The sequence below is a fragment of the Pararge aegeria genome, chromosome 1 (assembly GCF_905163445.1).
Source record: "Pararge aegeria chromosome 1, ilParAegt1.1, whole genome shotgun sequence".
Lineage (NCBI taxonomy): Eukaryota > Metazoa > Arthropoda > Insecta > Lepidoptera > Nymphalidae > Pararge > Pararge aegeria.
The window spans coordinates 9,878,544-9,893,723 of record NC_053180.1 but is presented as its reverse complement, the minus strand read 5'-3'; the positions used below and the strand labels follow the sequence as shown (position 1 = coordinate 9,893,723).

The 15,180-nt window shown below is 36.1% G+C and overlaps 1 protein-coding gene across 5 annotated transcripts in view; it reads left to right on the top strand.

Moving 5' to 3' along the window:
- LOC120624253 (protein EFR3 homolog cmp44E) overlaps window positions 1-15,180 on the top strand; it is a 35,370-nt gene that overhangs the window by 14,134 nt on the left and 6,056 nt on the right. For all 5 annotated transcript variants that reach the window (XM_039891097.1, XM_039894256.1, XM_039892674.1 and 2 more), the window contains 15 exons: window positions 1,225-1,377; window positions 2,443-2,541; window positions 2,978-3,132; window positions 4,374-4,452; window positions 5,278-5,431; window positions 5,584-5,654; window positions 5,745-5,933; window positions 7,107-7,279; window positions 8,299-8,402; window positions 8,648-8,768; window positions 9,405-9,540; window positions 9,912-10,028; window positions 10,487-10,601; window positions 11,723-11,817; window positions 13,951-14,112. In XM_039891097.1, the coding sequence (XP_039747031.1) occupies window positions 1,225-1,377; window positions 2,443-2,541; window positions 2,978-3,132; window positions 4,374-4,452; window positions 5,278-5,431; window positions 5,584-5,654; window positions 5,745-5,933; window positions 7,107-7,279; window positions 8,299-8,402; window positions 8,648-8,768; window positions 9,405-9,540; window positions 9,912-10,028; window positions 10,487-10,601; window positions 11,723-11,817; window positions 13,951-14,112 (1,923 nt within the window). The remainder of the gene's footprint in view (window positions 1-1,224; window positions 1,378-2,442; window positions 2,542-2,977; window positions 3,133-4,373; window positions 4,453-5,277; window positions 5,432-5,583; window positions 5,655-5,744; window positions 5,934-7,106; window positions 7,280-8,298; window positions 8,403-8,647; window positions 8,769-9,404; window positions 9,541-9,911; window positions 10,029-10,486; window positions 10,602-11,722; window positions 11,818-13,950; window positions 14,113-15,180) is intronic.

Here is a 15,180-nt window from a genome sequence, read left to right as displayed (position 1 = left end):
CGTGCGTGCGTGTGTGTCTATGTGTGTCTGTGTGTGTGTGTGTGTGTGTGTGTGCGTGAATGCGCGCGTGTATGCATGCATGCCTAAGTGTGTGTTGCATACTTTATAGTGCGGTGCTCCATGTAAGCGCCTGAGTCATGACGTTCTATGTAAACGTATTATTTCTCTTTTTAATTGTGTTTTGGATAACTGAAAAATATCTAAATTATAATAAACTTTGTTATATGTTCGTGCCAGTCGTAGTACAACAAAAATTTGGTCATAATTTGTGTTAGATTTGGGAACAATCAATAGCCGTCTATGCCGAAGGAACGACAATAAGGAAGGACAGTCTAGTTTACCGGTTAAGATTGCCTGCAGTAACAACATATCACTCAAAACTCTGCGCATTTCTAGAGTGTCTATTTTATAGTATACGCAAGCTTCCTCATAACTATTAAATTTCTTAAAATCTTATTTAAGGAACTGTCTTTGAATGGATTCTAGCCTCTGTATGTATATAATATAGTGGGGAGACCAAATGTTGCAGGCGTACTCTAGGGCGCTACGGACGTACGTGCAATAAAGTTTTTTTATTTTATAATATAATTAAATTCAATTCAAAGGGAAATCTTTGAATGTCTCTCAATAAGTTCATAGTTTATATAAAACGGAACCTTACAAAAACTCCTATTATAATGTTAAGGATTACTTGAACGATAAACAAGCTTGTGTGTGAATTGCTATAACTTCATAGCTTAATATTAATTTACTGTTTGATGGTGTTAACAAAAAAAATACCCTGCTAAGTTTGTTCGGTTCTTCTTAGACAAGGGCGCGTTTGGAACCCTCGTATCTTTAGGTTTAAGTTGGCGAACGAAATTATCACCACCCCCTTACAATTATGTAAACATATATGTATGAACGCTTCGTAAGTGCCTGTGATAGCCTACATGAATAAAGAAATTTTGAATTTGAATTTGCGATGGTGTGGTATCTGTTGCTTCATCATCATAGCACGGAATAATTATTTTTTTATAATTTCATTTGTTGCCACTATCGTCAGTTGTTAGAGTTTTCTAAGATGAAAAAGTTTGTATAGGCAAGCTCCTAGCGCAAACTTGGTATAATCAACATAGGTCATTTTAATTCGTAGTTGTGATACTATCGAAACTCACGAACACGTTGTTTTGTTGACATCCGGCTGCGGATTCTGTAAGTGGAATATTTCCGTTTTGTCCACAGTTTGTCCGTTTCGCTAACATTGAAGAGGACACACCATCCTACCATCGCAGATATGACTTCTTCGTGTCGAAGTTTTCCGCGATGTGTCACAGTAACCACAACGACAAATCCACGAGGGATAACATAAGACTGGCCGGGATACAGGGCCTACAGGTAATATTGGGTTGGGGAATCGTCAAATGACCTTTTATTTAAATGTATCCTATCCATCTGTAAATTATTTTTCTGTGATTCGGTGTGGTCTAGGAACGTCAATGTTGTAATATTTAAGAGATTGCAATCGCTGTTGGTAACAAGAGATATTAGAATAGAATAGAATAGAATAGAATTTGTTTATTAATCAGAACAACACAAACAGACTTACAGAGTTACTTAAACATTTAGTACTTAATTATTAATAGCTTAAGTCTAAGATTTGTGTCGTGCCAATAAAAAGGTTCTGACTCAGCTTAATGTTCCGGATACTAATGTACCCACAACGCTGGTATTCTGTCAGTACCTATTTAGTTGAGGGAAGTCCGGTTATGAAATCACATATAAAAAAAAAAATAAAAAAAAAAAAAAAAAAAATATATAAACTTGATAAAAGAAAGTAAACTTCATTATGGAAAGGACATGAAAATTCATTTTTGTTTATGTAGTAATGGAAAAGTATGTTAGTCAGATAGTAATTTTTAGTTTTTTTAGTAGTTACTATTGCAAGATAGTGCCACATTAGATTTTTGAATGTTCAGTAGATAATAGCGATATAATTTCTTAAAGCAAAACTTTGATTTGGCATTTCTAAAAGGCGGTGGGATGTCGTTCCGGCATTTGGTGGCAAGATACTATTATATACGTTATTGGATGATTTTTTATTTCCATTATGCTAAAAAGAGTAAGTACGTAAGCAATTGATGATCATCAGTCGTCACTAACACCTCGTTAACTAAGAAGCACTCCGTTATCAAAGGCCGCAAACCGGCATTGGAGTAGTGACTCTAAAACCCTTTGTCATAAGAGACTAGGCCTACAGCAGTGTGAAACGTTCTTTAAGGAGGTTGTTCTTGGCGAGAATGAGCCCCAATAAGCTTTGAATTACGACTAAAATATTGCTCCAAAAACATTTAGATCCAGGAAAAAAGTTGAAAGCCGCCCGGGAAGATCCTGGACAAATTAGCTTTTATGAACACATACACGAAAATCACTTATATACGACATACGTACGTTTTTTTACAGGGTGTGATAAGAAAAACTGTGTCCGACGACTTGGTCGAGAACATTTGGGAAGCTCAGCATATGGACAAGATTGTGCCGTCGCTTCTGTATAATATGCAGGTATTGAATTTAATCCTATTTAATATTATAAATGTGAAAGTGTCGATATTTGTTACTCAATCACGCAAAAATGGCTGAACGGATTTTAATAGCATTTGGCATGCATGTAGCCTTTGACATGGAAAAGAACCTACCTACCTTACCTTTTATCCCGATTCCTTAAGTAGTTCCCGATGCAAAATTGAAAATTGTTTATCTGTATGCTTACGCACTGAGATATACTAAAAAATCCGAGCATCATCAGGGTGCCAAGTGTGACATTTTATACCTGCGTTCACTCATTCGATGGCGTGATAGTTAACTACGATTAATAAGGTATCAAAACAGCGCCATCTAGTGACAGTGCTGTTTCCCGGTTTTGTAAGTAGATGGCGCTCCAGTAAAAGAAGCATCATGCAGAAGTGAATCAAAAAAAAATCCTTTGATTCCTTTTTAGACCGCAGAAAAGTACGAAACAGTGTCTTGCATGGAAACAGACACAAGAGATGGGATAGAGGAAGATCCACCGCGGCTGGCCGAGGCGTGTTTACGAGAGCTTGTGGGCAGGGCGGCCTTTGGGCATATAAGAAGTGTATTACGACCTGTACTTACGTGAGTATCATCATTTTGACGACCTCCCTGTCTTATCGGTGAGCGCTGTGAATTTAAATGGGAGGTCCCGGGTTCGATTCCCGGCAGGGGCAATTTGGAGATTTATAATTTCTGAATTTTCTCTGGATTGGTCTGGTGGGGAGGCCTTGGCTGTGGCTAGTTACTACCCTACCGACAAAGACGTGCCGCTAAGCGATTTCGTGTTCAAGTGCGATGTCGCATCGAAACAGATTAGGAGTATGACTACCAGCGGCGTGCACAGGGTTTTTGACCAGGGTATGCATGAAGTAGGTACATGGCATAAAATGGCAAAATTCCCCTTTAATACAAGCTATATAAAATAATTTGGGTATGCAGTGCTTTTGTGCATGTATGAAGTGCACGCACCTGATTACTACAATACTCCCTTACTGGTTGGCCCGTTATCATCATAGACTGCATCATCACTTATCAAGTTATCACTAGGTGAGATTGAACTCAAGGGCTAACTTATAATGGAATAAAAAAAATATTATAATTCTTATTAAAGTTCCACAACTGTACACAGATCATCCCCTATTTTATAGGAGACAGAATTTTTTTGTGCAAATTGTGTGGCAACAAAACCACAAAGAAACAGTGCATAAAAATAAAGAAAGCACATAGTGCTAGGGTGCAAAGTCAGCCTTATCATTAAAAGTGATGTTTTAAAAATCACCTGTGCGAAACGAGCTGTAGAAGCTGTAAAGCTATGTTTAAAATTAATTCCCATTAATTTTTTTAGAAAATAAGGTATAATGACTGCAGCTTAGCAATATATTTATAGTAATATACATGTCAGTAATAAGTAAAGTGAGAGTTAATTGTTATAATTTCATTAGTTTAGTTTTCTAATCGCTAGATAACTCACATGAGAAATAATTTTGACAGGTTTCATAGTACAACAGTAGTCAAAGATTGCAAGAATACATTATTTGAAGATTTAAAAATCGACCTTAATAATATATTTTCGTTTGGCAATTATAAACCAATTTCAGTTCCTGCACTTTTGAATTAATAAATGAAATAAAATAATAAATTATAATAGAGTAATAATCAAAAAACTAAAATCACATTAGACGCTTAGATAACATATATAATTTGCAATACCCTACTTATCACAATTAGGGTTAATATATTGCTTGTAGATTTCAGAGTCGTACATGTCTTTGTTTTAAATTTCTATTATTTAATTAACGAAATGTTTTCTTTTCTTCACGCAGGCATTTTGATCGACACGAACTATGGGTGCCGAACGATTTCGCCGTGCACACATTCAAGATTATTATGTTTTCCATCCAGGTGAGCTATTGGTCATACCTATATATAAAACTATATTTTTTTTACAAATGTATGAAAAAATCCGTACCAAAAATAACTATAAATACAAACATTTTCCAATTAAACTAACTACAGAAATTCTAAATTAAGGTGTATTTTTAGGGCGTTTTTAATAAATTGTTTGTTATTGACATTTGAAAGATGTCAGGTGTAATGTGACAAAACACTGCTTATTATCTTAAAGTTTTGCCATGTTTATATGTAAGGTCCTTAATGTTAATATACACTATCCCGTGCTATGGTCGGCCGCCTCCTTATTCCAAAGTTTTCCCTCTAGATACTGTAGTTTGAAGTTTAATGAGCTTCCTAGTGGTGAGCGCTGTGGTTTTATAAGTAGTAGGTACTGGCAGGGTGATTAAATAACGTGCGACAGGCGTAAATCTTGCAATCACTGCTGTCAAACGTCACTTTTGTTTATTTATTGTATGGAAAAGTAACGTTTGCCAGCAGTGATTGCAAGATTTACGCCAGTCGCAAGCCTGTCGCGAGACACGTTATCACCATGGCGGTTTGATCTCCGGCTGAGGCAATTTGAATATTTATGATTTCTGACTCGTCTACCGACAGAAAGGTGCCGCCAAGCGATTTAGCGTTCCGGTATGATGTCGCGTAGAAACCACTTAGGGCTATGAGTTAAAAATGCCGTACTCCTAAAAAATGTGTCCGCTAACATCTTAGACGGCATCGCCACGAACCATCAGGTAACAGGTGAGGTTGTAGTCAAGGGATAACTTGAAGTGGAATGTAAATAAAAAAGAAGTACATGAATGCTCTTCATACATACAGGCTCAGTACTCATACAGCGTAGTGGAAGCTCTAATGCAGCATTTAGACGTCGGCGCTCCGGGCAACGTTGACGCACGCGCCCGCACCAGAGTGCGTGCGGCACGCGCCGCCGTGCTAAGCAACATTGTAGCCATCGCTGCTGGGGATAGCGTTGGTAAGTCTAAATTCAAACGTTCAACAAAAATGCTCCCTTATATTAATTCGAAAATTCCAAAGAATTTCAATTTGTTTAGAAGTTAATAATAAATTAATAATATAGACAGTATGATATAGGCTTTAAATTATTAGATACTTACTTAATTTTAGGTCCATCTGTACTGGAAATTATAAACAACCTACTCACTAACCTACGGGCATCTGTGGCCAGAGATTCTGAGGTAAATATGAATTAAAAATAGCTTTTATTGGGAAACATTATTTGTTATATAATTGAATAATACAGATGAATCTTAAATGTTTTCCAACAGAAAGAATCAGATGAAAGATTATACCAAGAGGCACTTATCAATGCTTTGGGAGAGTTTGCAGACCATTTGCCCGACTTCCAGAAAATAGATATAATGATGTTCATCGTTAGCAAGATTCCCAGTCAACGCGGAAAGAGTACTAAAGCGGATACCATGCTGCAGAGCATTTTGCTCAAGTCTCTCCTTAAGGTAAATATATTAAAAAAGCGAGGAAGGTGTTGTTTTTAGGTGAATAGAATTAGAATAGACCTTACACCGGAGTAACTTCGCTCATCTTGTCCTAATCCAAAGGTTGTCTGGCAGAGATCGCTACTAAGCGATAAGGCCGCCTTTTGTATTCTATTTCTGTCTTTGTATTTCTATTGGTTTTTTTTTCCTAATTTTATAGTGGCGTACAAATAAAGAGTTAAATAAATAATAAATAAATAACTTAATTATTAATACTAAGTACGGGGAAAAACATCGCCCATGCTTATTTCTGCCGCTAAGCAGCATTGTTGCAATGCTGTGTTCCGATCTGAAGGACTTGGGTGCCGGTGTAATTACAAGCACATGAGACCTAACACCTAAGCCTCAGATTGATGGACACTTGGCGCCACCTTGCGAAACTTGTTTCTTGCATGCCCCGCGAAGTGTTTCGCTGTTTATAGGCATTGATTTTTCACTAACCATCAGACGGGCCATCTGCTTGGTTATTATTATTATTATTATTATTAAATTCTTTATTGCACACACAAAAACAAAATACAAAGAAACACATTTACCAATAAAAAAAATAAAAAAAAACTAGTTTAGGTGTGCAAAGGCAGTCTTATCGCTAAAGCGATCTCTCCCAGACAACCTTTGGCGACAGTAGTTGTAAGGAACGGGTTGGTGCGGCAATAAAAATTTCTACCTACATAAAAATATTGCAAACTAAACTATATATATGGTATAAATTCTAATACTACACATATAATTATTATATATAATACTAGCGGACCCCAGCGCCATCTGTCGGGCTGATTTGTTAATCTAAACCATCCAGGGTGCCACCCAAACGCATACCGAAAAATTCATTCAAATCGGTCCGGCCGTTTAGGAGGAGTTCAGTGACATACACACGCACACAAGAAATTATAATAAACTACATACGCTAGACACATAAAAAATAGTCTTTCAAACGACTTTTAAAAAGAGTTTTGGTTCTTCATTAAAAAAAAATATTTAATACTTTAAGTCTATGATATGTCGTGTCAATAAAGGTTCTGACTCAGCTGAATGTTGCGGACACTAGCGTACCTACAACGCTGTTATTCTGTCAATACCGAGTTGAGGGAATTGTCACCCTAACTGTCACAATTTTTTTTTTTTGTATTTCAGGTGGGCACAACGTACAAAACTGCGGAGCTAAGCAAGGCGTTCCCCGCGGCTTTCCTCGACGCACTGCTGCGTTTATCGAGCGCAGGTGAATCGGGCACTCGGGCACTTTTACAGCGCATTCTGCATACTCTTCTGGACCGTAGAGGAAACGCCACTGCACTTGTGACGCCCACGTGAGTTTTTCATCATTGTCCCCTTACCCACAACACATATACACACACGCGTTTTAGTCAGAGTGCTATTATCACTGAACTATTGGAGAGATCAACACACAATTGTATGTGTTACCTTTGTGTTAGTACATAGCACTAAACGTTTATGTTTGAAAAGGTACTGGGCCCTTCCATACGAGATTTCCTAGTTCTGACCCCAGGTCAGGATTCAAATTTATTATTTTATTTTTTTATTTATTTATACGTTTTTTATGTGCACACAAAAAAAAACAGACAGAAGCATAGTAAGTACTGAGTTTTACTAGTAAAGATTTTCTATTTATATTTCTAATACCGGCTTGTATAGTGCACAGGTCTCCTCCCAGAATGAGAAGGGTTAAGGCCACTGGCCACGCTAACCAAAATGCAAATAGGTAGACTTCGCTCCCCTTTAAGAACATACCGTTACCGTGACCGTTCACCGTAAAACTTCTTTCGGTATGATCTGATTCGCCCAAGCCAAAACTAGGCTATCAGCGATCTCATAACCACTATCCTGAGAATTTAGTTTTAGCAAAATAATTCATAGTATAAAAACCATCCTTAATATAAGTCAATAATATTGTAAAAAATAAAGGTATTTTATTTTTAGTGTTCCGTAGACTGTTTTGAAGACATTTTTGTTTTAAAACGGAACGTCTTATGATATGATGATGAAACATAGACATATGGATAATTCAAATTAAAAATGTTTTATTTGAAAGCTGTGAAAGTAACTAAAATAAACAAGCCTGGCCAGTCTCTTTATCTGTCATACTATGTATCTTTCTAACCGCGTATGATGCAGAGCTAAGTCTGTCCGATAATTTATTTACAATAAAACGAGTTGCAGAGATCGCTAGTCGCTACTAAACGATAAGGCCGTCTTTTGTATGCTGCTTATATCTTGTACTTCGTGTTGTGTATAAATAAAGAGTAATAATAATAACATAAAATATAAACCCTTTAAAAATAGAATTTTGCTTTGCATTCGCTTGCAGTGTGGAGTACGCAGAGTTGGGTCTTATTGTTGAGAAGTGCTCGCGTCCGGATCTGATCTTTATCAGCAAGCATGGATATGCCATCTTCAGTTCACTTTATGATGGTAACTATGTTTTTCATTTTCTATGACTTATATTGACTTGGAGATTTTTCATGTAATTTTATTGTAAAAGTCAAATCGTATCGAGCTTTTGGTTTAAAAACTATCCAGGTTTGATGGCTCCCTCTGAGTTTTTTTTTATTTATCTTTATATTATCCGCCTTAATATTTAAGGTACTTTTCCTCTGGCCCAATATTAATATCTTGTTTAATATTATAGATAACAGTGATATCTTTGTTCTCTCTAGGTCTCCAACTAGAATCGAACACTGCAGAGAACGTCAGTGCCATCTACACTACTTTGGCTCTGTTGTGCATAGAACTTGCTTCCGAGGAAACGGTCTGTGATATGCTGCAGTTAATTCTGTCGTAAGTCAACTTGTTAAACTTTTTTTTACATTGCCCTTAAGTAAAATCCAGAGTTAGATTTTTCAATTAACTAGTCATGTCATACTTGGTCTGCTCGCCTATACTATATTCCTTCCAGATTTACAGCTGGGTGCTCGGAAAGTTGTGTAATGTATTGTATGGTAAAAGTCAGATATCGGGGCCTCTTTCATACTTTTAATATTAATAAAAAACAATAGTAAATACTACTGCTATCGCTAAGTTTGTTGACCTTGGGATCTGTACGCAAAATAATAAAGTTCAAGCGCTATTGAGTTCTTTTCTGCATCTACAACCATTCAATGGAGCGCTTCCAGAGAAAACTTAAAATAAAGTAATTAGTAGAGAATGTAAGACTTGAGTCACCGAGCTATTGGTCCAGTTTAAAGTATTGACACTCTCGAAAACCATCAGTTTTCAGTTAAACTAAGTCGTAGTAGGGGTACAGAACTCATTTATAAGATTATACGATATACCTTTTTTTTTGGTTGAATTTTTAAGTACTCTCGCACAAATGTGTATTTTAGCCAATAGTGGAATAGAGCCAGCCAATCAGAAAGCTCTACGTTCGTCACATTGACCCTCCGGATTAAAAACTCTTTGCTCATGTTTTTTTAGTATTCAGCACTCGGCGATATCGAATCCAGTGCTATCGACGGCGCAGCAATGTCAGTTACATGCTATCACCATCGCGTTGGCTGCACTGGTGCCGCATGTTCTTCTGTTGCCAAGACTGGCGGAGTACATAAACCAGGTTGGTAGTAGCTTCCTTTTGTTGGAATTAACTATTACTGACTGTTTTTCCGGCTTCTTCTTAGTAGAATCTGCCTTTCGAACTGGTGGTACAGCAACTTCAGACAGAAAGCCTTAACGTTTCAAAAGTGCATATATTAGGCCCACTTGTAATAAAATAATTTGGAATTTAAAATTGTCTATCATGATCATCACAATGCACAAGCGCGGGTACTCATAAATTTGCCTTTTATGAGTACAATTTGTTATTTATTTAATTGGTTTCATTTAAAGTGATTGCATTCTTAACTTATTTCACAATTTTTTTAGGATTATTTGCTTTATATAGAGTCTAAATGAAATAATGTTTATAAATTTCCACTTTATTTCCAGATAATAGAAGCCCGCCGTGAAGAGGCAATACACCTCTTGCCTCCGTTGCAAGAAGAATATGAACATCTTACCCCCAGCAAGATGCCCAATAAGATGCCCTATCTAATGATTGACCAGGTAAGAAAAACCTTAATTTCATGTTGCTAAAAAAAAGTCTTTAGGAAACCAAAGAGATATTGAATTAGATAAATAACCGGCCTACCAAAAATATAGGTCAGCTGATTTTTTTTTCGATAACGTAACTAATCTTACATAAAATACTAGACAAAATAAGATACTTACAATATATACAGTTAGATACAAACAAATTATAAAAAAATACTACAACGGATGAATTAACGGTTGTTTTATTCTCGTGCACTAACGACGGTTCTCTATGTATGCACTCAGGCCGAAGTTAGGAATGAATATATATATATATAACCGTGTACAAATCAAATGGCATCTTTGTGCGAAATATGTAAACCGCATTTTAACAATAATAAACCTTTTAAACTTTTAGTGGAGTATGTGTAGTTGCAAAATTCTTTAGATAAGTAACAGCAGTAATTCATCAGAATCTGTTATATATGCAGATGGCGCTTGGTGACTGTTTAAAAGCCCACGGCATAGAGGCTAGTAGACTGCAAAGTGCATCGCCGTATAGTGGTGGAGCTAATCTGGCGCACAGACACAGCTGGGTCGAAGCAGGTATGTGGAACACAATCGCCATATATACATATACTAGCTGTTGCCCGCGACTTCGTCTGCGTTTGATTTTGTTTTTAAAGTATTCAGTATAGCTAAGCCTTAAATGAGTATAGTAGTATATATATATAATATGTGACTGCCAATTAATTATAGACAAATAATTTGCAATAAAATAAAATTGCGACTATAATTAAAGATCTAAGCTGTCCTATCTCTTTAGTTGGACCAGACTGCTCATGGTGTGCCAATTTAATTTAAAATCGGTTAAGTAGTTTAGGAGTCCATCGCGGACAAACATCGTGACTGGAGATTTATATATATTAAGATACATTAACGGCTTAGTGGTTATGTCCGGAAACCAAATTGAAAAGTTTTATCTCAATATATATATAAGGTCTTAAATTGTATAAACAAGTGTGATTGTAATTCATGATTATGAGGAGAAATATCCTGAAGGCATTCCAACCAAAAAAACGGAAAGTGAAGACATTTTGTGCGTGCGGATTTCAAAGAAACATACCGGGAAATAGTTTTTGCAATCTCATTGGGTTAATCTCAAGATATAGTACCATAAAATCGCTTGAAGTGCAGAATTCAAGCGATTTTATGGTACTATCTTCAATTCGGTTCAAAAAGTTGTCTACGGCTCTTATAAGATTCTCTATAGCTTATTAGGCAAAGTTATGGCGGTTTGACGCTACTAAAATAAGGAGCAGGGTTTATCGGTTACCGGAATTGGATTTAGCTGTGTTAAGACTTCTGCTAGACTAAATAAAAACTCACTGCCAAATCCGGAAACACAGATTTGGCAGTGAGTTTTGATATAGACAGCGTCGTCCCGCCGGAACTCAAAAGATACCCTCAATGTAAAAAATGGATGCTGGCATTTTTCACAGTCGTTTTCTAATATCGAAACATTGCAACGTTTAGAGCAAAACCGAGCAAATAGATCTTTGACTATCAGAGTATAAGTATCTGGATTATGAACGTGTTAATCCGAATGACCTTGAAGCAAAAATTAGAACAAATTGTATGCCATAAATCTTTCACTTAGCCTTAAGAAACACTGTTACGGTATTATTATGTCTGGACAGTTAATGCATAAAAACCATTCTTTATAGGAGCTGCGCAAGGTCGAGATAGCTTGGCTGATATATCGGCGGGTCCTAATGCCGAACTAGTCGACAGTGCTAACAGTTCACCAGGCGTGCAGCGGGTAAGATAATTCTTGTTTTATCGTTTTAGCTCGATAATATTATTATTTGTGTTGCTATTATAGAAAGAATGCCATAAAATGAAGTCTCTTTAATCTTCTACTTAGCGAAGTTACTAGATAATTAAACCGCATAATTTAAAATGAGCTAATTTAAGGTCTTATTTGGTAGAAATATTCCATTTCATATCCCATATAAATAAGTATAGTCCATAATCTATTTCTTTGTGAATCGGTTATCTATATATTTTACTAAAAACTTATTTATTATTTATGGACCATAAATTGTGATTGTGAACATAAGATACATGAAGTGTACAAAGGAAAGCTTATCTCTATAAGAGATCTCTTCCAGCTACCCCAGGATGTGAGTAAGATGATTTAAGTGTTGTCGACTATGCGAGTCGAACTAAATCGAATTCCCTTAATTATATATTATCCAAGGGTTTAGCAGAAGACAAAGCTAGCTACAGCATTACAGTTGATGTTTGTGTGTTGCTTGAGTTTGTTGTTTTCCCTCATATCAAGCAGTCCTTACACATCCTATAATACATTAAATCCCTTATACAGCAACCCCAGTACGATGATCTTGATGAAGAGTATAGAATGTTCATCGAAAAGTATAATTACAACCACCGGCCATCTACGCAAAATTTTGGAACATACGTAAATTGATGTTTTCGATTTAATTTAGCGTATAATTTAGTTATCTTCCAAAGGATTTAAATTAAATAGATTTTGATCATCATTATCATCATCAGTCTATTGACTTATCAGACTTTGAGAACATTATGGACAACTTTCAGGCATGTAGGTTTCCTAACGATTATTTCCTTCACAAGTGATATTTGAATTGCTCAAAAAGCACAAACTAAAAAAAGTCAAGAGGTGCTGGGAACTCGGTCCTCCGAAAGTGAAGCCGAACTCCTAATCAGTACGCTATCATTGCATGTTAAATCAATAATAATATGTAATATCAATACTAATATGTGATCCCTTTTTAAGGGTTTGAAGGAAAAACATTTGACTAAATTAACTTTTTATAACGATTCTAAACATCATTAATATATTTTTCTTGTTGTCGAATGACTAGAAATAATGAAATACGATATTCTATATACATATTTTACATTGCATTTCGGGGTTTGAAAAATCCTGGGTTTTTATCAATAATTGTATAGCTTATAGATTCTGTTGGCTTTAGGTTCTTATCAATAATCCTCATCCTTTTTCATATCCCATCCCTGCCTGTCTAGTTAAGTGACAACGAGTTTTGGCATTGGGGACACGAAGAAGTTCATAGCTCTTCCTTACGTGACATGAGAAGGGAAAAGCAGGAGCCGGTATATTATTTTATCTCCGTTAAAGTATTCTCTATTTAATCGGGATATGCCTATTGTACTGTAACTGTAAAGATAGTATAGTTAATATGAGGTGTAAAAGGGTTTGGATAGTTTTTCAGTTGCTCTTCAGAAAACAAACTAAAAACTAAAATAAAAGTAATAATTGGCTCAAAGTTCTTGTATATTGATTTTAATTACTTATTTATAAATGTTGGATTGCATGGCCGCTATTTTCAAAAAAATACAAAATGGTCCACAATTTCAGAGCCCTTTAAAGTGTCTTTACAATTTTTCACCAAAATCAACAAATACAACCGCGATTATAAAGGTAAAGTAGTCTGTAGTACTGACTTATGCCCGCTCCCACTAACGACGGACTAATCAATGCCTAAGTAAGTAACGCCTAATCAAAGAAGATTCCTAGGCATACATTTACCTTTCGTCAATTGACTTTGTTTAGGCAATTCATATAACCTAACTTGTCTATGGTTCTGGCCAGAGGGTGTGTTGTTTGCATTATCATATTTTTCTTTTTGATTGAAGGTTGATGTAAAAAAATCGAATTTATATTTTTTTCATCTGTCAAGTGTAAGTTTTCGACTCAACTAAACTTTACGATCCGCCGAATCGGTGTCGTAACTTTGAATTGCGCCTAACGTCGTTAGTTAAGACATAAGAGTTCATGAAACGTTTTTTTGTCTAGGAATCGCTTATATGTCTAGGCATCCGATTAAGGTTAATTCTAGGTTAAGTGAAAACGGGCATTTGATTTACTTAGCATATTTATTTCCAGCATCCATTGCAAGTGGAGAACGTAAGTCTCGAAGCGCTTCGTCGGGCCGCCAGTGGTCCCAGCGAAGCTGAGAAGCGCGAAGCAGAAAGGCGTAAAGTTACTCTCAACAACGCCTTCCGCACCGCACCATTTGATCACCTTCTTCACTTGACACAACCTAAGGTGAAGTATTTTTTTCTACATATTATCATCTCCAAAAGAATTTCTCCTATATTTATTTACGTCTTGTAAACACAAGACCTGGCGACTATTTTGTTTTCGTCTATCCACAAACAGTTATTTCATTTTAGCACTATGCAGGGGTGCACTTCATAAAAAGGCAAAGCAGCCGACGTCTAAATTGCATGTTCAGTTTGTAAGAAATTAAGTCTGCCATTCGGCACATTATGCTAAAACGAAAAAGTTTTAGAAATGGTCTAACAACGCTAGGTTTTCCGTTACGGGGTCGCCACTCCAGCGTCAAACGGTTCACAGAGTTAAATGCCCCGCCCACTGCCCTATTCTCAGCGTTACAACCTCGCAAAGCAAAACCGATATTTTGCTTGTTATTAAAACATTATTTTCATATCCAAAGCTCGTAAAAAGATCTTTACTGTGGGAAAATCCTTTAAAAACTATTGCGCACCAAACATTGTGCATTTACACCAGAAGAACAAAGAGATAAAGCTAGAATAAGAGCATTCTGTCTTGATCTTTAAGTGTACATGAAAATCGTTGTCAGCGTTTACACAAAAATAACAACGATCAAGAATAAGAACCAAGATCTAGAATTTGATGATGGTGTTTAGATTAGCTGAATGCGCGGCGGTAAGATGCTAGAAGCGAGTCCATGTCCATTTTTGATTCTTAACCATTGGATAGAAGTAGATTTGCAATTTTCTGCCAAGCATAGTGTTCGATCCCAAAGACATCTGGCATTTTGGGGGGGTTTTAACATTAATAGACATTCTTCTTGAGACCGATCCATAATTACATCGATAAGTTGACGAACCGGTATTCAATATACGCTATTTAATGTACTGGCTCATATTTCCCTCCCTTTTTAACATTAAGTATCACTGCGATGCTTTATTGCCTATTAACATGACTAAAGAGTATCAGGATTTTAACTTAAAAATCTACAAATATGTAGTTACACCTAAGATATAGTACAATGATTTAACTCAGTCTCTAACTATTATGAAAGTTCAGTTTGTTTATTATTGTGAAACTTTGAGGTCTCATGATTAA